Raw genomic sequence first — 25,343 nt, 5'->3', positions numbered from 1 at the left:
GTTACATCATATTATTACAAGTTTTGCTCCATATTTCAATATTATGAGTCGGTAGTTCAGTGTAGCAACAGCACTCTTATGGCATCACTTATATCTCAACAGCATAGTTAATGAAAATCCGCCACCGTGGATTTCCCAAAATTTCTCTTGCGATTGTCATTGAGCTATACAAAAAGCATTGGCAACCGGTACCAGGCAAATGCCATCCAGTCTTGTCTTGTGAGTGTTTAGGATGGACAAATGAGTAAAACGTGCTTGATGCATTTGAGAACGAAGGCAGGTTTTCCACTCATCTAGCGGTTGAAAACGAACGCTCTCTTGTGGTGGTGGCAAGATTAACGTGTACTAGCTTACAGATTCTTGCTACTTGGCCAATTAAATCTCATTCGTGCACATTCAAAGATTTCGCGTCACGCGTCACTCGCGCTTCGTCGCGCTTCTTGAAAACAAGAAATACTGGCTGGTTGAAACGCTCTTTTATAGCAGATGCTAAGCAATCTAATGCTTCAAAGTGTAGACCTCGGTAGTAGTCACGAGCTGTGCTCGGATGTTGCGGCTCACTAGTGCCAACTTCATAACGTGATGAAGTGCGTCGTTTTCTTGGGAGCATCTTCTTTCTCTTTTATACTTCATACGTGAGTGAAACTTTGAACTTGAATTTATAATAAAGCTAATACAACAAATCAAAAAACTAACAATAACTAAGAGGAAAAAAACTCCGTAAAAGGGTATAACACGTGCTCAATTTGTGTTAAACAGCATACATATCTGACTGGTTTTTCCAAAACATGCCCCCTCTCAAACTGCTCAGGGCCCAAAACTTCGGAGCAACTTGCAACGTTTGCAATGTCTTACATGGTTGGTCGAGAGAACAAAAGAACGAACAACAGAACAATGTTCCCAGCCCTAAAGAGCTTTTGAAAGATGCAGGTCTACTGAAAACTTGAACTGTACTCAGTCTCGAAGCACTCCCCTCCCCACCCACTCCACCCATGTGTCTGCCTTCAAACTCGGATATAGCAGGCACTGTAGAGGACATCTGAAAAATAGCCTATTTCGATTAGTTTTGATGATTTCATGTTTTGACCCTAGTTACGACCTTGGTTAACAATATTTTCCCCTTGTTTTGATTGGGTTTGTATTCGGACCATTCGGCGTCACCTGGTATCTTCGTTTTTATAGTATTAACCTTTGGCTCAAGCCGGACCGATTTGTAAATACGCTTTGTTAATTTGTTTTGATAAGTTTTTTCAGTAATGGATGAAAATACGCAAGTGAACATCTTTGTACGTAATATATCAAACACGAGACACAGAGTATCATCACATATCAAACACCGAGAAGAGAGTCGAAAATACGACGCAAAGAGGAGTATTTTTAACGAACTTCGAAGTTTTTGATATTGCGATGAAACACTTTGACGAGTGTTCGCTGTAACTTCTCAAACAAACTGATTTTGAAGGGGAAATTAGGGATGCAAAAAACGAGGAGTTTTTCATCAGATAACCAAACACGTCACGGTGCATGTTTTCCTTTGCCTTTGGCTTTTGAATTATTAATGAGTTTGAGAAAATCATGTACAAAGCGAGGATTAATTGATTCCTATTGGGCACTGCAGTGGTAACTGAGGACACTGTAAATGACTTACATGGAGGTAGGATGAATATCAGAAAAACAGGACTGACAATTATCTTACATATCACCTCCGACTCGCAACAAACTTGTTTTCTTTATAGTTTTTTAAACCATCAAAATTCTACTTAGTTAATTGTCAGTCAAAGGCTTCATATTTTGCTTTTCATCACTTAGCAAATGTTGTATCTGTACTGCCGCAAATGAGTGTCGCTAGTCACCTGACATTGCACTTTTACCTAACGTCGGCTTTTAGGAGGCCACACTGCATTATTGGTTAATTGCTTGTAAGTCGTACACCATTTATTTTACAGTTTCTCTCTAATACTGCGTTTTTGAGAAAGCGGAAATGATTAGGCGGTCGTCAAATTCCCCGTAAGTTTCAAAATCACCTGGAAAAGCACAAAGTGAACTTTCGATTAAGAACTTGAAAGAAAAAAAGTTAAAGCTCGACTATTATCCATAATTTGAAGATTTGGTTATCTTGTCTAGAAAGCGACCCGGAAAATGCTAGGAAATACCCTTCTTCAGTTTGTCGTGCTCAGTAGAAAGAAGACAACAATAAAAGATTAAATAAGATAAAAGGAGAAGCACAGAGAAAAAGGAACGGATGGAAGGCTTGAGATTATGTTTATTAAGAGAAAAACTTGAGTTGTTTGTTACATGAAGCTGGTATGAAGAGGGTTCTGAAGGAGGTGACATAGCCTGCCGTATTTATTCCAATAATAGCCGTGAGAATTTTTTTTTTTGCACTAAAAGGGGGCGATTATTCGAGGGGCGGATTAGTCGAGGGCGGCGATTATCTTAAATATTGTTCGTGAGAGGTCGTGCCCTAAATATTATTCCGTTTGATCATTAAATAGAGCGGTTTTCAATGGAGTGTCGAAAGTAATTTCGTGTTTGCTTTGGTTTTGCATTACTACGCTCTGTGATTGCATGGTTAACAAAACTCGCGCCACTTTCTCAACCAACGGAAATCTAAACGAAAACCGATCGTGTTTTCGCTGCACGCGATTTCCCGCGCTTGGCGCCGGTTACATGTATTTGTTACGAATTCTGATTGGCTCGTTGTGTTGTTTACATTTGTTGTGATTAGTCAGGGTAATTACTTTGGTTTTACGACACTGGACCCTAACCCTAACCGTTCTAATCACACAAAGCAAACAGAACATGGGCTTTGTAAATCTTCTCAGCAGTGTCCTAAAAGTGTTTTCAATTTGGTCAGTTATGAACTAACAATGTCAATGTCTTCGGAGTCCTCGATCAGCCTCTCTTTTCCTTTCTAAGGCGTAAATTTTGAACATGATAGGGAGGAGGTGAAAGAAGGGGGGAGGGTAGACGTAGAAGGGTTTTAGTAGTCAAAGGAGGTGAAGGGGAGAGGGTGGGGTTGATTATTTCAAATATGTCCACCGAAGGGGGAGCGATTAGTCTAGAGCGGAGATTAGTCGAGGGACGGTTATTATTCGAATAAACACGGTATTTTGCTGTCCGGCCAAAAGTATTCTGGTTCACCCACCCAAGTCTGATTGTTCGAATTGCACTCAGTCAACTTTATTATTTGTGATGGAAAAAAAAAAATATTTTAACTATCTGGGCGTTTGTTATTTTGTATTATTTTTTTTGGTACATTTATTACAGACTTTTATTCGATATCTCAGAAAACATGCAGCGAACGTATGTACTCTATCGTTACATTTTTTGTTTTATACGTTTTCTTCGTTTTTGATTTGAGTTTTTTATTTTTGTGTTGTTTTTCCATCAAGTGTAGAACCTCAGTCATTCATAATGTGCTGTTTAATACAAATACCTGCTTAATAAGCACAAGGGTCTTAATTGGGGATTGGGTGTTTATCCTGTTTACCTTACCGGTGCAAAGCTCATTGAATATATAATGTAAATCGGAATAAAATTCACGACAGACCTTATTTCAAGATAGAAACCATTTTAATATTCTTTTGTGCGTATTCAAAATTAGCCATTCTTATACCTTGTTCTTGAGGTCATAAATCAAAAGAATACTTTACCTTGAACGAGGCAAGAAGGGCTAATTTAAATGCAAGCGGAGGAATGTTAAATTGGGAGCCATTTTTGACTAAGGTTTGCAGACAAAAACGGACAAAATCAGACGCTTTAGTGTGCTGATTTTCTGAAAGACCCTGGAATAATGAAGCGAGTGAATTGCGAAAAAGAGAAAGAGTTCTATTGTCTTGGACTAGGAGAAGGCCATAAAAGATATATCACGATACTGGAGATTGGACAATCAATAAGACAGTTAATCAGTCTACATACAGCAATTTAAAATCAAAATGTTAAACTTTTTTGTTATGATAAATTCGAAGCGCGAATTGTTACGAATAGAATTTTAAGTCTGTTGTAAAAGTCCTTGGAGGAGATTTGAGAGATGTGACGCAAAAGTTAGTTAAGTCAAATTGCGCAAAGAAATTACCGAAAACTTTCATGAATGGAAGCATATCTAATACGAGCAGTTGTACCTTTAATCTCTAATATACGCCTAATAGTATAATACTTGACTGTAACAAGCTGGTTGCGGCAATCGGGCGAGCACGTCATTTTAAGATGTAAAGACGACAAACAGAAATTTCGATCAAGAAATACCTCTTTGACAAATAAGAATAACCCAGCAAGCAGTAAGAATAAGTGACAATGAGAAGGGATATAGGGCCGAAATTGATTGGAAGTTTCCGTTGTACCCAATATGCACATAAACAAGGCTGCACATACTTCATATATGAGTCAACCTTTATTAAACAGCAATAACAGAAGTCTTTTCCCTCATTACAACATCACCTTTAAGACTATTATGTAACTACCCTTTACCTCAATCTACATTTTTAATAAAGTATACGGTATTACATCATTCTAATACAACCGTTGCTACAAATACCCATGAAGCGTTTATTTTACCTACGAATGCAACATTTAGTTTATGGTCGACTTGGGGTTTTGAAGTGAGTCAAAAATGGAAGATCTTTCTGCAGTTTCTTTAGAAAGGAACTGAAGTGACGACAGTCACAAAGTTGCCTCTGCAAACAATTAAAAAATATAAATAAGTTCCACAAAAAGTTATTTAATTATCTAATAGAAGGGCAGTACAGTTTAAGACAGTTTGTTTCCCAATGAGTAGTCAATGACATAAATGACTAATCAATGAGATGGGAGAGTAGGCCAATTTTTTTTTTTTATAAATTAGTATGAATATATGAAACATATATTTGAAAAGCGGGTGAAAGGTTATATAAAAGAAAGATCCTCGCAGTTATTTATCCAACTTAAGGAGGGGGGTGAATAGGTCTACGGTTCGGTGGATTTGGTAAATATTTTAGCCCGGATTCTGGATTCAGAGCGAAATTTTAACGGATCTGCGGATCCTATGATCACAGCGGATCGCGGTTTTATCCAGTTTTGGGTCTCGGATTTTGGATTTTGGTTGTCAGGAAGTTCAAGTTTGCTCTTTTTTCTCGTATCTGCAAGATTTTGTTTCGATAGAGACGTTGGTTAAATAAATATTTCGTTGATAGTCATCCTTAACACTAAAACACAATATCACGCAAGGCAACTCCAACAACTGAAGTCACTTTGTATCTCGCGTATCATCTAACGCGGCAAACAATCTGCGGATTCGGATTTAGTTGATTTTTTGAGCAGATCGACGGATTCAGCCATTAATTTTAGCGGATCAGCGGATTTACCTACCCCTATTCACCCCCCTCCTTAAGCAGTTACGAAAAGAAAGCTTGGAAAAAATTCATGCTTGAACAGGACGGGTTCGAATGCCGCTCAAGCCTGAATTGTTTCAAGCTTTTTCTTTTCGCAACTGCTTAAGTTGCGTACATAACTGCGAGGATCTTTCTTCTATATAAAATTTGTTATCTTCGATTAGTCATCGATTACTCATTAGTTATCGGCAAAAATCAGTTACTAATAGCTGACTACTCATCGGTTACTCATTAATGACGTAAGCAAATTTTACCAGTTCCTTGCTTTGCAGTGAGAAATGTTTTTTTTTCTCGCGCGAGTGGCCTAGTGCAACAGTAGAAGACTTCTTCGGCAGAAAAAATGGTCAAGGAATTAATTCTTGATAAGGAAAAAAAAAAAAGAAGAAGAAAAAGGAAGGTAAGACCTTTTTCATTTTATAGATTCCTTCGCGCTATTTAGTTTTCGACTTTTGTCCCGGCTTTCGTTAAGTTGCTCGTCGTACATCTGCGTTCATTTCCACTGGCAATGTTATAAAACAATTGTTTCAGGCATTTAGTTGTGAGTAAATCGTGTCATAATGCACTTGTGAAGTTTGGAGAGCGCTGAAGTTGCTCTTGGAAACTCTTAAGCTTCTGTCGACACTCCAAACTTCCCAAGTGCACAAAACTCGATAGCTGCAAGCAAAAGCATGAATCAATTGTAAAATATTTGGGTTGTAGTTTGATGATGATGGAGTCAAGGAGTTTTTAAAACTTTTTGTCGTTTGACATTGAAGGGTACATTAAATAAGCTGAGAAATAAGAGAATTGACACAGCAGCGTAAATTTAAGTTACTGCGAGGAAACTACTTAATTTTTCTTGAGCATTTTCGTAAGAAGAAAATGTGATCCACACGAGGTAAAACAAATTTTGATTCGAACAAATGACGCCGGGATTCTGACCACCGATATGATAGCAACATTCTATCGACTGAGCTGTGAGGCCAGACGGGAGCAGCTCAAAGGTAATAGGCCTTATCACGGTTTTCGACGCCATTTTGACGAGTAGGCAAACAGGCTTGAAATAACAGCGTTTGTATGGAAATCAGATGTCAAATTACTTTCATAAAACATCGCTTCTGAAAAATTCATGAATTGGAAACTTTTAGCACTAGGAAATGGATTTTAGGAAAAAAAATTAGAGGGATGTAGCTGTGCCAGAAAGCGTCCAGTCGTGTTTTGAACTTTCCATACATTTGTCTGTAAAGCGAACCAGCCGTGAACTGCTACTTAAAATAGTTCGCGGGAAAAAAAATACAGGGAAACGTTTGGAAAGTTCAAAACACGACTGGACGCTTTCTGGCACAGCTACATTCCTCCATTTTTTGCTTAAAATCCTTTTCCTAATGCCAGAAGATCCAATTCATGAATTTTTCAGAAGCGATGTTTTATGAAAGTTATTTGACATCGGATTTCCATACAAACACTGTTATTTCAAGCCTGTTTGCCTACTCGTCAAAATGGCGTCGAAAACCGTGATAAGGCCTACTTAGATGGCAATGCGCGGCAATGGAATAAGTTAATTTTCTGATTTCTCCCACAACACAACAAGTACAACAATTCATGTCATCTGCGATAAACAAGAGTCGACTGTTTGTTGAAAAGAGAGCATCCTCTGAAGAAGACGAAATAAATTTGGCGTTCGTGAACTTAGCTGGTAATAGACATGTTTCCCGTAAAACATGGTAAATAATCAATAAATTGTGGACACATCAACACAAAGCTAAAGTCATTGCTGATACACTGTATCGAAATCATAATTCGATATCAGGAATTGCGGGTTGTGTGCGTTGTATATAGCGAGAAGTGAAGCAGTTCGCTATTGGTGGAAGCATAGTTACGTGAAAAACAAGGGTACATTAGTCGAATGAATCCATGGGGAGTAAGAATGCCGATTTGGAAGGTTAATTTTTACTGTGAAACCTTTGCAGATTTCTGCCATAACCATGGTGTGAAGAAATACCACAGACTGCCTTGTATTTGTAAGTTTAAAGTTTCAAGCTTATTTTTGTCACAATAAGGGGATATACAAGGCAGTGTAATAATAATAATAATAATGATGATGATGATGATGATGATGATGATGATGATAATAATAATAATAAAATAAAGGTGCCGATGAAGCCCATGAGAAACCACAAAGCTTTTAGATAATGGGCTCCGTCTGTTGTGTATATTTATCGCCAAATTAACAGTAGAATAATGAAAGAATCAATGGCAGAGTAGAAATAAAAAAGAGCTAAGGCCCGGTTCATACGTCGAACTTTGCATGAGCCGAACCTAATCATTTGGTTCGGCGCATGTAAAGATCGACGTATGAATCAGTTAGGATCGACAGATTTGTATTTGGGTCGACCCGCCGTTCTATTCGACTGCGCCAGTCGAATAGAACGGCAAAAGTTCGACTTCGATTCAGACGTCGAACTTTTCATGTGCCGAACCAAACGCATACGTTACGTATAAATTATATAAATTATATCTATCCCAGAGGTCTGTGCATTCCATCGACTTGGCATGCGCAAAGGAATTCATTCTGAGCAAGATGGCGGGAAATGAGGAATGTGCTTGCTCCTCTTGTTTCGAAACAACTGAATATACTTGTCTGAGATGCGAAAGATTTAAAAAAAAAGAATCTATTCTTGATGTGCACATGCACTTCAAACCGACAGAAACTTTCAATATAGGCTATATCAAAGGCGAAGACTCAAGACTTCTCAGAACAAAATCTTCAAAAACAACATTTGAAGAAAACATCACTCTATTCAAACAGAGATTACCTATCAGAGATTACCTCGATAACCTTATAGATAAAACTCTTTCAGAAGTCAACCTCCGCGAAAGAATGTCGGCACTACAAAACAAACTAAAAACCCGCAAAAACATTTTGAGGTTTGTTATGAAATATCGCCCTTCTGTGTCTAACCTAAAACAATTCAGATGAGTAAATACAGGAGCCATAATCAGGGATAGAGACCGTAAGCGTGGGGTCCACGCGTCCCCTTGTGTTGTACCAAAAAAAACTAGCTTTAGAAAAAATTGCGCCCCCTCCCCCTTCACGTCATAAACCCGCGTGAATACACGCGTGGGGCTACTACCTTATATGTGACACGGAAAGCAGCTGAGAAAAAATTCACTAAAGATAAAAAAGTCCTTACGTGTCTGAGTACATGTCCGTAGAGTGTAAGCTTTTTTCATTCATTCAACAGTAGCAACGCACGCAGCGCCACCGTCTTGGCGCCTTTTTGACTTTACTGTGAGAGTCATGTGATCAATAGGCCGCTTATTCCAACTTTTCCCGTCTTCTTTCAATTGCTACCTTTTCTTAGCGAGGGTCTAATTCCTTAAATGTGAGTACTGAGGATATATTCCCTGGCAGAATTTTAAAATTTTGGACGCCATTTTGAACGGGTAGAAAAAAATCCTGGCTGTTTACACGCGTGCGCGCACGCGCGTATGGCGCAATTTTTTTCTAAAAATAGATTTTTTGATACAACACATGGGGACAAGCCCACAAGTCAAAATGGCATCTCGTTACGGTCTCCATCCCTGATTATGGCTCCTGGTAAATGACACTTGATAGAAAATCAGCCTCTGCTAGGGGAGATCTACAACGACCCTTCCTTACTTTCGTACAGAAAAGAGAGATCTTTGAAAGACGTACTCGTAAGAGCAAATTAGCTTTGAAGGTCATATTCTTCCTATCTCGACCTGTAGGAGCCGTGTTTGGCCTGTCTTTATTATTTTATCAAGCAAGCTCTTCCATGTCAGAATTCATCTTTCCCGCCATTTTAAATCTTGTTGAGTACAAACAACAGCCGCTGACCACGAAAATCTACTTTCTCACTTTAGCTTTAATTAAGTTCGACTTCAGTTAGGTTCGACGTCTGAATCAACTGCCGAACTTAATTATTTGGGTCGACCTTAATAGGTATTAGGTTCGGCTCATGTAAAGTTCGACGTATGAACCGGGCCTAAGACATTAAATTACCTATATGTTTCAAGCGTAATTAGGCTAAAAAGAAGTGTAAATCGAAAAAGTGAAAAACATGGAAACAAAAAAAGAAAAAAAATTATAGGTTTACGTTAGGTTTATATCGACAGGAATTGTTTCGAAGTGAAAGAGGCAATACATGTTGCATTTTAAATATCAAAGCTAAGAGAATTAACAAATTTTGGGCCTTGGAAACAGATAGAAAACTTTTTTTATATTAGTCCTACAATGGGGTAAATAAAGGAGCCCCGGAATTCTCGTTTCATAAGAATGCACATGGTATGTCAGTGAAAACATATCAGTATTGAAACTACCAGTAAGAAGACCGGGTTAGGCAGGTTAGAGTGTCGAGCGACTGGCTTTGATTCACCTTTGTTATTTCTTTCAACGTCTCTAAGATGTTCGTGAAATCGTCCGCCTAGCCTCCATCCTGTCTCACCAATGTATAACGTTTTTAAAACGTATATTTTATGCAATAGATAACATTAGCGGAGATCAATAAAAAACTATCAATGATTTCAATAGATCGCATGGATCCTGGAATTTTATCCGTGTTGTGATTTGCATAGTGCGCGGCCGCATTAAAAACTGCCAGGTTGATTGCCGGATTTGAGAACGTTTCTAACTCGAAAGTTACCAATGCTTTTATCACGTTAGACATATGGAATCAGTGGAGGTTGTGGAAATTTTACTAGTTTCAGGTTCATTTAGACGCAACGTGAACTTCTTTGTGATGATACGTTTGACTTCACGCTTGTGTGGGTGAAACTGGAAGTGATGGTGAGTGGAATTCTGTCGTTTATTTCCTGTAGTGACGTTTGCAGTACCGACTTGACTTACTTGACTTATTTCCTTGTCCTCAAGGCGGAAATGGGCCAGTATTAAAGTGTTGACTGTCGATAAAGTTCTTGAGCGTGGTGAGGGCCAATATTGACAACTAAGACGAAATATTCACCTATTTTGAAGAATTGGCGCATTTCCTCTGATTTGTTAGAAAAATCAAAGTCATAACCGAATATAATAGCCGAGTGAAAAACAATTACAGAAGAAATAAGCTGATCAAGTTCTTTGGTATAAGAAGTTGCTCCAATACAGCGTTACAATATCCCATAATAGACTTGTGAACCAGGAAGAAAATACTGACGTAGGAATTCTAAAGTTAAAGGTGAAAAGGTGTGTTAAGAGCAATTTTTAAGTAAAGAAACCAACTGTACCTTTACAAGAAAATGAGAAGTGATCATCGTAGTGAATTTTCCAATTTATGCAATTGGAAATTAGAAGCCCGAAAAAAATTCAGGCTTCAACGGGATTCGAACCCGTGACCTCCGCGTTACCGGTGCGATGCTCTACCAACTGAGCTATGAAGCCACACATTGGGAGCAAGGTCAATTGTGAATTCCCATTTTCCCGTGCGAGAAGTGAAAAGATCTAAAGTATATGAAATGATTCATTTATGAACTGCGGATGTAGATGAAAGTGAGAAGTGATCATCGCAGTGAATTTTCCAATTTATGCAATTGAAAAAAAACATTCAGGCTTAGACGTAGACGTCTACTTTCATAGATATGTAACCATGCCAACCTGTTGGTCGGAAGCATATGTAACGTGCCCTGATTTCGCTGGCCGACTCATGCAAAACAAGAGTTTATATCCACGTATTAACGATTAGAATTGAAAAAAAGGTAACAAAATTGTTCTTGACATGTGTAAGATACGAACAGCACGTTGACCATTAGTACTACCTGGTAACATGTGTCAAGAGTACTTGAAATTTTACCTTTGCAAACATAGAGTTCTTCTCTTATTGATATGTGACCATGCCAAGCTGTTGGTCGAAAGCAGATTTAGCTTGCTTTGATTGTTGTGGCCCGTTTTCAAGAAAAAAAGGTGTTTTTATCGACGTAGTGACAATTAAAATTGAAAAAAAAGTTAAAAATATTGCTCTTGATATATCTACTCTGAGAACCTCTGTAAAGAATACCTGTTAGTATCAAAAGCAACTTTACCTTTGCACCCGTAGAGTTCTACTCTCATTGATATGTGACCATGCCAAGCTGTTGGTCGGAAGCGGATGTAGCGTGCCCTGATTGCTGTGGCCAGGTCATGAGAAACAACCGTATCCGAATCGGTGTTTCCAGCAAACTCCTAAAGTAACGAAATAAAAGGCTTTTAATGAAAATACATCGTCACATGTCGAATTCATCAAAGAGTATCATAGGTTTGAAGGCAAGAAGGGTATTGCTCTTAAGTGGATTGTGTTTTCGCAATGAAGCTCAATCAACAACACGTAACTGAGCATTGCATTGCTTTGACGCGTGCAATAAATTATCTTGGATCTTGACAAAAAAGGTCGACTGTTAAAATAAAAATCTAATTCCCACTGATGACAACAACGTGTTGACGTTTCTACTGAAAAAAAAAAGTAAATACTGAGATATATCTTTCTTAAGAGGTAATGAAGCGTTTAAGTATAGCTGAGACTTCAATTTCTGGTTGAGTTTTCATTTTCGAAGAAGGCTATGTTACCTTGGGTGGAGTATGTGGTTGGTCGCTATAATAGTGGAAGGTGACGCCGTCCTGACTGTACTGCAGCTTGTACTTGGTTACCCATTGACTGTAAGCGTTCCTTCCTTGTGTTGCCAAACGGGTTACTTTGGTTGCCTGATTACCAAGATCAATCTGCAGCCACTGATTTACATCATTGGTACGAGCTGACCATGATCCTACTTTACCTGGAGATTTCTGAAAGTGTAATCTGCCCTGGATGGCGGCATGATTAGCGTCAAACTGTGACGAAGCACTGATTTGTGCGTCAGAGATTGCACCGCTTTCCACGCCCAGAGCTTCTCGACATTCTGCAAAGGAACACATCATGTCGAGTATTAGAGAAAAGTAAAATCGTAATATTTAAGAAACCAATTACTATTTGCAAAATACTGCTGGAAAACATTTTTATCGACGTAGTAGTGATTAGAATTAAAAAAAAAAAAACTTGAGAAAATTGCTCTTGACCTATGTACACTGCCAATAGCACATTAGCCATTAGTAGAACGTGAGAACCTGTGTGAAGAAAACTTGTGAGTATCAAAAGTAATTTTACCTTTGCAGCCATAGAGTTCTACTCTCATCGATATGTGACCATGCCAAGCTGTTGGTCGGAAGCGGATGTAGCGTGCCCTGATTGCTGTGGCCAGCTCATGAGAAACAACCGTATCCGAATCGGTGTTTCCAGCAAACTCCTAAAGTAACGAGATAGAAAGCTTTAAATGGAAATTCATCGTCACATGTCGAATTCATCAAAGAGTATCATAGCTTTGACGGCGAAAAGGGTATTCCTGTTTAGTTGATTGTTTTTTCGCAATAAAGCTCAATCAAGGAAAGTTAAACTGGGCAATGCATTGCTTTGATATGTGCAATAAAGGTATGTTGGATCTTGACAAAAAAGTAGACTGTTGAATTTAAAGACTAATGCCCACAGATGAAAACAAGTTGTTGACGTTTCTACTAGAAAGAAAAAGTAAATACTGAGATATATCTTTCTTAAGAGGTAATGTAGCGTTTAAGTATAGCTGATACTTCAATTTCTGGGTGAGTTTTCATTTTCGAAGAAGGCTATGTTACCTTGGGTGCAGTATGTGGTTGGTCGCTATAATAGTGGAAGGTGACGCCGTCCTGACTGTACTGCAGCTTGTACTTGGTTACCCATTGACTGTAAGCGTTCCTTCCTTGTGTTGCCAAACGGGTTACTTTGGTTGCCTGATTACCAAGATCAATCTGCAGCCACTGATTGACATCATTGGTGCGAGCTGACCATGATCCTGCTTTACCTGGAGATTTCTGAAAGTGTAATCTGCCCTGGATGGCGGCATGATTAGCGTCAAACTGTGACGAAGCACTGATTTGTGCGTCAGAGATTGCACCGCTTTCCACGCCCAGAGCTTCTCGACATTCTGCAAAGGAACACATCATGTCGAGTATTAGAGAAAAGTAAAATCGTAATATTTGAGAAAGCAATTACTATTTGCAAAATACTGCTGGAAAACATTTTTATCGACGTAGTAGTGATTAGAATTAAAAAAAAAAAACTTGAGAAAATTGCTCTTGACCTATGTACACTGCCAATGGCACATTAGCCATTAGTAGAACGTGAGAACCTGTGTGAAGAAAACTTGTGAGTATCAAAAGTAATTTTACCTTTGCAGCCATAGAGTTCTACTCTCATCGATATGTGACCATGCCAAGCTGTTGGTCGGAAGCGGATGTAGCGTGCCCTGATTGCTGTGGCCAGCTCATGAGAAACAACCGTATCCGAATCGGTGTTTCCAACAAACTCCTAAAGTAACGAGATAGAAAGCTTTAAATGGAAATTCATCGTCACATGTCGAATTCATCAAAGAGTATCATAGCTTTGACGGCGAAAAGCGTATTCCTGTTTAGTTGATTGTTTTTTCGCAATAAAGCTCAATCAAGGAAAGTTAAACTGGGCATTGCATTGCTTTCATATGTGCAATAAAGGTATGTTGGATCTTGACAAAAAAGTAGACTGTTGAATTTAAAGATTAATGCCCACAGATGAAAACAAGTTGTTGACGTTTCTACTAGAAAGAAAAAGTAAATACTGAGATATATCTTTCTTAAGAGGTAATGTAGCGTTTAAGTATAGCTGATACTTCAATTTCTGGGTGAGTTTTCATTTTCGAAGAAGGCTATGTTACCTTGGGAGCAGTATGTGGTTGGTCGCTATAATAGTGGAAGGTGACGCCATCCTGACTGTACTGCAGCTTGTACTTAGTTACCCATTGACTGTAAGCGTTCCTTCCTTGTGTTGCCAAACGGGTTACTTTGGTTGCCTGATTACCAAGATCAATCTGCAGCCACTGATTGACATCATTGGTGCGAGCTGACCATGATCCTGCTTTACCTGGAGATTTCTGAAAGTGTAATCTGCCCTGGATGGCGGCATGATTAGCGTCAAACTGTGACGAAGCACTGATTTGTGCGTCAGAGATTGCACCGCTTTCCACGCCCAGAGCTTCTCGACATTCTGCAAAGGAACACGTCATGTCGAGTATTAGAGAAAAGTAAAATCGTAATATTTGAGAAACCAATTACTATTTGCAAAATACTGCTGGAAAACATTTTTATCGACGTAGTAGTGAGTAGAATTAAAAAAAAAAACTTGAGAAAATTGCTCTTGACCTATGTACACTGCCAATGGCACATTAGCCATTAGTAGAACGTGAGAACCTTTGTGAAGAAAACTTGTGAGTATCAAAAGTAATTTTACCTTTGCAGCCATAGAGTTCTACTCTCATCGATATGTGACCATGCCAAGCTGTTGGTCGGAAGCGGATGTAGCGTGCCCTGATTGCTGTGGCCAGCTCATGAGAAACAACCGTATCCGAATCGGTGTTTCCAACAAACTCCTAAAGTAACGAGATAGAAAGCTTTAAATGGAAATTCATCGTCACATGTCGAATTCATCAAAGAGTATCATAGCTTTGACGGCGAAAAGCGTATTCCTGTTTAGTTGATTGTTTTTTCGCAATAAAGCTCAATCAAGAAAGTTAAACTGGGCAATGCATTGCTTTGATATGTGCAATAAAGGTATGTTGGATCTTGACAAAAAAGTAGACTGTTGAATTTAAAGACTAATGCCCACAGATGAAAACAAGTTGTTGACGTTTCTACTAGAAAGAAAAAGTAAATACTGAGATATATCTTTCTTAAGAGGTAATGTAGCGTTTAAGTATAGCTGATACTTCAATTTCTGGGTGAGTTTTCATTTTCGAAGAAGGCTATGTTACCTTGGGTGCAGTATGTGGTTGGTCGCTATAATAGTGGAAGGTGACGCCGTCCTGACTGTACTGCAGCTTGTACTTGGTTACCCATTGACTGTAAGCGTTCCTTCCTTGTGTTGCCAAACGGGTTACTTTGGTTGCCTGATTACCAAGATCAATCTGCAGCCACTGATTGACATCATTGGTGCGAGCTGACCATGATCCTGCTTTACCTGGAGATTTCTGAAAGTGTAATCTGCCCTGGATGGCGGCATGATTAGCGTCAAACTGTGACGAAGCACTGATTTGTGCGTCAGAGATTGCACCGCTTTCCACGCCCAGAGCTTCTCGACATTCTGCAAAGGAACACATCATGTCGAGTATTAGAGAAAAGTAAAATCGTAATATTGAGAAACCAATTACTATTTGCAAAATACTGCTGGAAAACATTTTTATCGACGTAGTAGTGAGTAGAATTAAAAAAAAAAACTTGAGAAAATTGCTCTTGACCTATGTACACTGCCAATGGCACATTAGCCATTAGTAGAACGTGAGAACCTGTGTGAAGAAAACTTGTGAGTATCAAAAGTAATTTTACCTTTGCAGCCATAGAGTTCTACTCTCATCGATATGTGACCATGCCAAGCTGTTGGTCGGAAGCGGATGTAGCGTGCCCTGATTGCTGTGGCCAGCTCATGAGAAACAACCGTATCCGAATCGGTGTTTCCAACAAACTCCTAAAGTAACGAGATAGAAAGCTTTAAATGGAAATTCATCGTCACATGTCGAATTCATCAAAGAGTATCATAGCTTTGACGGCGAAAAGCGTATTCCTGTTAAGTTGATTGTTTTTTCGCAATAAAGCTCAATCAAGGAAAGTTAAACTGGGCATTGCATTGCTTTGATATGTGCAATAAAGGTATGTTGGATCTTGACAAAAAAGTAGACTGTTGAATTTAAAGATTAATGCCCACAGATGAAAACAAGTTGTTGACGTTTCTACTAGAAAGAAAAAGTAAATACTGAGATATATCTTTCTTAAGAGCTAATGTAGCGTTTAAGTATAGCTGATACTTCAATTTCTAGGTGAGTTTTCATTTTCGAAGAAGGCTATGTTACCTTGGGTGCAGTATGTGGTTGGTCGCTATAATAGTGGAAGGTGACGCCATCCTGACTGTACTGCAGCTTGTACTTAGTTACCCATTGACTGTAAGCGTTCCTTCCTTGTGTTGCCAAACGGGTTACTTTGGTTGCCTGATTACCAAGATCAATCTGCAGCCACTGATTGACATCATTGGTGCGAGCTGACCATGATCCTGCTTTACCTGGAGATTTCTGAAAGTGTAATCTGCCCTGGATGGCGGCATGATTAGCGTCAAACTGTGACGAAGCACTGATTTGTGCGTCAGAGATTGCACCGCTTTCCACGCCCAGAGCTTCTCGACATTCTGCAAAGGAACACATCATGTCGAGTATTAGAGAAAAGTAAAATCGTAATATTTGAGAAACCAATTACTATTTGCAAAATACTGCTGGAAAACATTTTTATCGACGTAGTAGTGAGTAGAATTAAAAAAAAAAACTTGAGAAAATTGCTCTTGACCTATGTACACTACCAATGGCACATTAGCCATTAGTAGAACGTGAGAACCTGTGTGAAGAAAACTTGTGAGTATCAAAAGTAATTTTACCTTTGCAGCCATAGAGTTCTACTCTCATCGATATGTGACCATGCCAAGCTGTTGGTCGGAAGCGGATGTAGCGTGCCCTGATTGCTGTGGCCAGCTCATGAGAAACAACCGTATCCGAATCGGTGTTTCCAACAAACTCCTAAAGTAACGAGATAGAAAGCTTTAAATGGAAATTCATCGTCACATGTCGAATTCATCAAAGAGTATCATAGCTTTGACGGCGAAAAGGGTATTCCTGTTTAGTTGATTGTTTTTTCGCAATAAAGCTCAATCAAGGAAAGTTAAACTGGGCATTGCATTGCTTTGATATGTGCAATAAAGGTATGTTGGATCTTGACAAAAAAGTAGACTGTTGAATTTAAAGACTAATGCCCACAGATGAAAACAAGTTGTTGACGTTTCTACTAGAAAGAAAAAGTAAATACTGAGATATATCTTTCTTAAGAGGTAATGTAGCGTTTAAGTATAGCTGATACTTCAATTTCTGGGTGAGTTTTCATTTTCGAAGAAGGCTATGTTACCTTGGGTGCAGTATGTGGTTGGTCGCTATAATAGTGGAAGGTGACGCCGTCCTGACTGTACTGCAGCTTGTACTTGGTTACCCATTGACTGTAAGCGTTCCTTCCTTGTGTTGCCAAACGGGTTACTTTGGTTGCCTGATTACCAAGATCAATCTGCAGCCACTGATTGACATCATTGGTGCGAGCTGACCATGATCCTGCTTTACCTGGAGATTTCTGAAAGTGTAATCTGCCCTGGATGGCGGCATGATTAGCGTCAAACTGTGACGAAGCACTGATTTGTGCGTCAGAGATTGCACCGCTTTCCACGCCCAGAGCTTCTCGACATTCTGCAAAGGAACACATCATGTCGAGTATTGGAGAAAAGTAAAATCGTAATATTTGAGAAACCAATTACTATTTGCAAAATACTGCTGGAAAACATTTTTATCGACGTAGTAGTGAGTAGAATTAAAAAAAAAAAACTTGAGAAAATTGCTCTTGACCTATGTACACTGCCAATGGCACATTAGCCATTAGTAGAACGTGAGAACCTGTGTGAAGAAAACTTGTGAGTATCAAAAGTAATTTTACCTTTGCAGCCATAGAGTTCTACTCTCATCGATATGTGACCATGCCAAGCTGTTGGTCGGAAGCGGATGTAGCGTGCCCTGATTGCTGTGGCCAGCTCATGAGAAACAACCGTATCCGAATCGGTGTTTCCAACAAACTCCTAAAGTAACGAGATAGAAAGCTTTAAATGGAAATTCATCGTCACATGTCGAATTCATCAAAGAGTATCATAGCTTTGACGGCGAAAAGCGTATTCCTGTTTAGTTGATTGTTTTTTCGCAATAAAGCTCAATCAAGGAAAGTTAAACTGGGCATTGCATTGCTTTGATATGTGCAATAAAGGTATGTTGGATCTTGACAAAAAAGTAGACTGTTGAATTGAAAGATTAATGCCCACAGATGAAAACAAGTTGTTGACGTTTCTACTAGAAAGAAAAAGTAAATACTGAGATATATCTTTCTTAAGAGGTAATGTAGCGTTTAAGTATAGCTGATACTTCAATTTCTGGGTGAGTTTTCATTTTCGAAGAAGGCTATGTTACCTTGGGTGCAGTATGTGGTTGGTCGCTATAATAGTGGAAGGTGACGCCATCCTGACTGTACTGCAGCTTGTACTTAGTTACCCATTGACTGTAAGCGTTCCTTCCTTGTGTTGCCAAACGGGTTACTTTGGTTGCCTGATTACCAAGATCAATCTGCAGCCACTGATTGACATCATTGGTGCGAGCTGACCATGATCCTGCTTTACCTGGAGATTTCTGAAAGTGTAATCTGCCCTGGATGGCGGCATGATTAGCGTCAAACTGTGACGAAGCACTGATTTGTGCGTCAGAGATTGCACCGCTTTCCACGCCCAGAGCTTCTCGACATTCTGCAAAGGAACACATCATGTCGAGTATTGGAGAAAAGTAAAATCGTAATATTTGAGAAACCAATTACTATTTGCAAAATACTGCTGGAAAACATTTTTATCGACGTAGTAGTGAGTAGAATTAAAAAAAAAAACTTGAGAAAATTGCTCTTGACCTATGTACACTGCCAATGGCACATTAGCCATTAGTAGAACGTGAGAACCTGTGTGAAGAAAACTTGTGAGTATCAAAAGTAATTTTACCTTTGCAGCCATAGAGTTCTACTCTCATCGATATGTGACCATGCCAAGCTGTTGGTCGGAAGCGGATGTAGCGTGCCCTGATTGCTGTGGCCAGCTCATGAGAAACAACCGTATCCGAATCGGTGTTTCCAACAAACTCCTAAAGTAACGAGATAGAAAGCTTTAAATGGAAATTCATCGTCACATGTCGAATTCATCAAAGAGTATCATAGCTTTGACGGCGAAAAGCGTATTCCTGTTTAGTTGATTGTTTTTTCGCAATAAAGCTCAATCAAGAAAGTTAAACTGGGCAATGCATTGCTTTGATATGTGCAATAAAGGTATGTTGGATCTTGACAAAAAAGTAGACTGTTGAATTTAAAGACTAATGCCCACAGATGAAAACAAGTTGTTGACGTTTCTACTAGAAAGAAAAAGTAAATACTGAGATATATCTTTCTTAAGAGGTAATGTAGCGTTTAAGTATAGCTGATACTTCAATTTCTGGGTGAGTTTTCATTTTCGAAGAAGGCTATGTTACCTTGGGTGCAGTATGTGGTTGGTCGCTATAATAGTGGAAGGTGACGCCGTCCTGACTGTACTGCAGCTTGTACTTGGTTACCCATTGACTGTAAGCGTTCCTTCCTTGTGTTGCCAAACGGGTTACTTTGGTTGCCTGATTACCAAGATCAATCGGCAGCCACTGATTGACATCATTGGTGCGAGCTGACCATGATCCTGCTTTACCTGGAGATTTCTGAAAGTGTAATCTGCCCTGGATGGCGGCATGATTAGCGTCAAACTGTGACGAAGCACTGATTTGTGCGTCAGAGATTGCACCGCTTTCCACGCCCAGAGCTTCTCGACATTCTGCAAAGGAACACATCATGTCGAGTATTAGAGAAAAGTAAAATCGTAATATTTGAGAAACCAATTACTATTTGCAAAATACTGCTGGAAAACATTTTTATCGACGTAGTAGTGATTAGAATAAAAAAAAAAAACTTGAGAAAATTGCTCTTGACCTATGTATACTGCCAATGGCACATTAGCCATTAGTAGAACGTGAGAACCTGTGTGAAGAAAACTTGTGAGTATCAAAAGTAATTTTACCTTTGCAGCCATAGAGTTCTACTCTCATCGATATGTGACCATGCCAAGCTGTTGGTCGGAAGCGGATGTAGCGTGCCCTGATTGCTGTGGCCAGCTCATGAGAAACAACCGTATCCGAATCGGTGTTTCCAACAAACTCCTAAAGTAACGAGATAGAAAGCTTTAAATGGAAATTCATCGTCACATGTCGAATTCATCAAAGAGTATCATAGCTTTGACGGCGAAAAGGGTATTCCTGTTTAGTTGATTGTTTTTTCGTAATAAAGCTCAATCAAGGAAAGTTAAACTGGGCATTGAATTGCTTTGATATGTGCAATAAAGGTATGTTGGATCTTGACAAAAAAGTAGACTGTTGAATTTAAAGACTAATGCCCACAGATGAAAACAAGTTGTTGACGTTTCTACTAGAAAGAAAAAGTAAATACTGAGATATATCTTTCTTAAGAGGTAATGTAGCGTTTAAGTATAGCTGATACTTCAATTTCTGGGTGAGTTTTCATTTTCGAAGAAGGCTATGTTACCTTGGGTGCAGTATGTGGTTGGTCGCTATAATAGTGGAAGGTGACGCCGTCCTGACTGTACTGCAGCTTGTACTTGGTTACCCATTGACTGTAAGCGTTCCTTCCTTGTGTTGCCAAACGGGTTACTTTGGTTGCCTGATTACCAAGATCAATCTGCAGCCACTGATTGACATCATTGGTGCGAGCTGACCATGATCCTGCTTTACCTTGAGATTTCTGAAAGTGTAATCTGCCCTGGATGGCGGCATGATTAGCGTCAAACTGTGACGAAGCACTGATTTGTGCGTCAGAGATTGCACCGCTTTCCACGCCCAGAGCTTCTCGACATTCTGCAAAGGAACACATCATGTCGAGTATTAGAGAAAAGTAAAATCGTAATATTTGAGAAACCAATTACTATTTGCAAAATACTGCTGGAAAACATTTTTATCGACGTAGTAGTGAGTAGAATTAAAAAAAAAAACTTGAGAAAATTGCTCTTGACCTATGTACACTGCCAATGGTACATTAGCCATTAGTAGAACGTGAGAACCTGTGTGAAGAATACTTGTGAGTATCAAAAGTAATTTTACCTTTGCAGCCATAGAGTTCTACTCTCATCGATATGTGACCATGCCAAGCTGTTGGTCGGAAGCGGATGTAGCGTGCCCTGATTGCTGTGGCCAGCTCATGAGAAACAACCGTATCCGAATCGGTGTTTCCAACAAACTCCTAAAGTAACGAGATAGAAAGCTTTAAATGGAAATTCATCGTCACATGTCGAATTCATCAAAGAGTATCATAGCTTTGACGGCGAAAAGCGTATTCCTGTTTAGTTGATTGTTTTTTCGCAATAAAGCTCAATCAAGGAAAGTTAAACTGGGCATTGCATTGCTTTGATATGTGCTATAAAGGTATGTTGGATCTTGACAAAAAAGTAGACTGTTGAATTTAAAGACTAATGCCCACAGATGAAAACAAGTTGTTGACGTTTCTACTAGAAAGAAAAAGTAAATACTGAGATATATCTTTCTTAAGAGGTAATGTAGCGTTTAAGTATAGCTGATACTTCAATTTCTGGGTGAGTTTTCATTTTCGAAGAAGGCTATGTTACCTTGGGTGCAGTATGTGGTTGGTCGCTATAATAGTGGAAGGTGACGCCGTCCTGACTGTACTGCAGCTTGTACTTGGTTACCCATTGACTGTAAGCGTTCCTTCCTTGTGTTGCCAAACGGGTTATTTTGGTTGCCTGATTACCAAGATCAATCTGCAGCCACTAATTGACATCATTGGTGCGAGCTGAACATGATCCTGCTTTACCTTGAGATTTCTGAAAGTGTAATCTGCCCTGGATGGCGGCATGATTAGCGTCAAACTGTGACGAAGCACTGATTTGTGCGTCAGAGATTGCACCGCTTTCCACGCCCAGAGCTTCTCGACATTCTGCAAAGGAACACATCATGTCGAGTATTAGAGAAAAGTAAAATCGTAATATTTGAGAAACCAATTACTATTTGCAAAATACTGCTGGAAAACATTTTTATCGACGTAGTAGTGAGTAGAATTAAAAAAAAAAAAAACTTGAGAAAATTGCTCTTGACCTATGTACACTGCCAATGGCACATTAGCCATTAGTAGAACGTGAGAACCTGTGTGAAGAAAACTTGTGAGTATCAAAAGTAATTTTACCTTTGCAGCCATAGAGTTCTACTCTCATCGATATGTGACCATGCCAAGCTGTTGGTCGGAAGCGGATGTAGCGTGCCCTGATTGCTGTGGCCAGCTCATGAGAAACAACCGTATCCGAATCGGTGTTTCCAACAAACTCCTAAAGTAACGAGATAGAAAGCTTTAAATGGAAATTCATCGTCACATGTCGAATTCATCAAAGAGTATCATAGCTTTGACGGCGAAAAGGGTATTCCTGTTTAGTTGATTGTTTTTTCGCAATAAAGCTCAATCAAGGAAAGTTAAACTGGGCATTGCATTGCTTTGATATGTGCAATAAAGGTCTGTTGGACCTTGACAAAAAAAGTAGACTGTTGAATTTAAAGACTAATGCCCACAGATGAAAACTAATTGTTGACGTTTCTACTAGAAAGAAAAAGTAAATACTGAGATATATCTTTCTTAAGAGGTAATGTAGCGTTTAAGTATAGCTGATACTTCAATTTCTGGGTGAGTTTTCATTTTCGAAGAAGGCTATGTTACCTTGGGTGCAGTATGTGGTTGGTCGCTATAATAGTGGAAGGTGACGCCATCCTGACTGTACTGCAGCTTGTACTTGGTTACCCATTGACTGTAAGCGTTCCTTCCTTGTGTTGCCAAACGGGTTACTTTGGTTGCCTGATTACCAAGATCAATCTGCAGCCACTGATTGACATCATTGGTGCGAGCTGACCATGATCCTGCTTTACCTGGAGATTTCTGAAAGTGTAATCTGCCCTGGATGGCGGCATGATTAGCGTCAAACTGTGACGAAGCACTGATTTGTGCGTCAGAGATTGCACCGTTTTCCACGCCCCGAGCTTTTTGACATTCTGGAAAAGAAGACATTAGGTTTAGTGTTGATGTCAACATTTTTACCGTTTACCTTTTTAAAAAGAAATGAGGGCTTCATTTTATTAACACCCACTCTAACAATTTTGCTCGGTTTGCGTTTTGATCAGCGTCACACTTTGATGAGGCACCTATTTGTTTGTCAAAAATTGCACTTCTTTTGACGCCTAGAACTTTTTGACATTTTGAAGGTTGTTTTTTTTTAGTTTGAGTGGGAAGTTTTCTGAGTGGCAGTTTTTATTTTATTAGGTTGTTTTTTGGAATGATATATTCTGGACGTATAGAGATTTTTCGTAGCACTGTTTTGAAACAGCACTCGGATTTCTTTTTTCCGAGTATGCCTGTATCACTTTCTAGAATGATACATCATTTTCATTTATTGACCAGGCTGGAAATATACCATCACATTTATTTCATATGTTCTGAATTATTTCTGTCAAGTTTTTCTTAGTAATTACCACAGTTTAAAAAGTAGATAGTTTTATTTTTTTACGGAATACATGTGGCGATGTTGCTGAGGTCACTGTAAGGTTTAAAGAGATTTCGAAAAACCGTTGGAATACATAATAACAAAAAATAGATGCAAAGCATGCAAAACATCCCTTGGGAAAAGTTTCAGAGGCTCACCTACTGATTATTTCTATTAATTTCTACCACTACATCTAACTAAAGACTATACTTTTACGACAATAGTACAGTACATAGGGAGTTGTTCAACTCTGCCTCAAAAGAAAATATGCAACCGTCAGTGGGAGAATGTTGCCATCAAAGTAATTTTTCCACCTTCAAGTTTGCAAATCTCTTTTCAGTAACAGACATTGTCCTTAGAGCGCTTCGTCTACACGTTTTTTTTACAAAATTTTGTGTACAGGCTGTGATACCTGCTAGAGTGGCAGGACCCGTGAAAATCTTTCTAGGCGTATATGTCAACATTTCTCTTTGGAAAAGTCCTCTCACCTTTACAAATACCTATATCGATTTTAATTTCGCCGAGACTCCTCTTCTCAATATTGTTTTGAAATCATAGATTCTGCGTCGACCATATTTCAATTTCATGTGTGCGTATTAGGTGGACAAAACCCAGCTTAAAACAAGAAGTGAAACATGTTAATTAACAATTTCGCCCTAACCCTATTATATCGTTTTAACCCTAGTTGTTATAGAACATTTGTAACAATTAGTCAACTATGTATATGTTTTGTTGCTTCATATTCTAGAGGTTTTTCATAATCGCTGTACGACTGACGATGAGGTGAGCCATATCGAAACATGTGTTACACTGAAAATATCGTTTCATTTATAAAGACAACTAGTATGTATTTCCTGCTGTCTCGAACACTCTAACAAGTACGAATAGTCTTTTATGAAGGTGGACACTTACCCCGGTTTTTGGCTTTTGAAGATGCTATGCAGAGCAAGAACAAAGCCACGAATGCCAAGGATTTCATTGTAACCTGGATGGAAAGAATATAATTAGTTTTCGTGAGAAAAGTTTCAAGGAGGTCTTTTTTCGGACTTCATTTGACTTCATTTGTAATGAAACAAGGTGCTTGGAGGCTTTCACGCAGGATGGTCAAAATCCCTGTTACACTTCCCCTTAAAACTGTCAAGTCAACCGAACCGTTTAAGACCATTTTCCTTATTAATTAATTAATTAATCAATCAATTAGTGTTTTCTCACATACTGATACCAAAGGTTTTTTGGAAACAGGTCCAATTTTAATAATGCGTCGAGCCTTTTAATGTAAAAAGCACAGCTGACAATGGTTCTGAGCAGAAGTGCTTCTTGTACAATGCGTCTGCGCTGTCCTACACCTGATAAAGTTCTGCAGGCACCGCTGTACGGTCTCTTACTCAGGTCACAGACAGCCAATACTCAGAGTCGTCTTTGGAAAAACGTAGCATAACGTTTAAGGATCAGTGTACCTCAGGATATGTCGAGAAAATATCAGGATGTTATACACTTGCAACAAGATTCCGTAAACACCGCGTAAGGAATTTAATGTAAACTGTTCACCACATACTTTACATATACCACCTTATATTTTTTATTTTTATACAGGGCTTTTAAATTTTTTTGTCTCTTCAGCAGATCTTCTCCCTCTCAAATTACATGACCGAGTACGACTCTATCAGCAGTATGACAAGACGCATAA

The 25,343-nt window shown here is 39.0% G+C and overlaps 1 protein-coding gene across 1 annotated transcript in view; it reads right to left on the bottom strand.

Annotated features, from left to right (window-relative positions):
* Window positions 1-25,343, bottom strand: part of LOC146455586 (uncharacterized) — a 325,355-nt gene that overhangs the window by 230,304 nt on the left and 69,708 nt on the right. Inside the window, 22 exon segments of the mRNA XM_085094073.1 lie at window positions 11,385-11,523; window positions 11,905-12,233; window positions 12,479-12,617; window positions 13,000-13,328; window positions 13,573-13,711; window positions 14,094-14,422; window positions 14,666-14,804; window positions 15,186-15,514; window positions 15,757-15,895; window positions 16,278-16,606; window positions 16,850-16,988; window positions 17,371-17,699; window positions 17,944-18,082; window positions 18,465-18,793; window positions 19,037-19,175; window positions 19,557-19,885; window positions 20,129-20,267; window positions 20,650-20,978; window positions 21,222-21,360; window positions 21,743-22,071; window positions 22,318-22,456; window positions 22,840-23,168. Coding sequence (XP_084950199.1) covers window positions 11,385-11,523; window positions 11,905-12,233; window positions 12,479-12,617; window positions 13,000-13,328; window positions 13,573-13,711; window positions 14,094-14,422; window positions 14,666-14,804; window positions 15,186-15,514; window positions 15,757-15,895; window positions 16,278-16,606; window positions 16,850-16,988; window positions 17,371-17,699; window positions 17,944-18,082; window positions 18,465-18,793; window positions 19,037-19,175; window positions 19,557-19,885; window positions 20,129-20,267; window positions 20,650-20,978; window positions 21,222-21,360; window positions 21,743-22,071; window positions 22,318-22,456; window positions 22,840-23,168 — 5,148 coding nt within the window.

This window comes from Pavona decussata, unplaced genomic scaffold (assembly GCF_977016875.1).
Source record: "Pavona decussata unplaced genomic scaffold, jaPavDecu1.1 SCAFFOLD_272, whole genome shotgun sequence".
Taxonomy (NCBI): Eukaryota; Metazoa; Cnidaria; class Anthozoa; order Scleractinia; family Agariciidae; genus Pavona; species Pavona decussata.
This window is presented reverse-complemented; position numbering and strand designations above follow the sequence as displayed.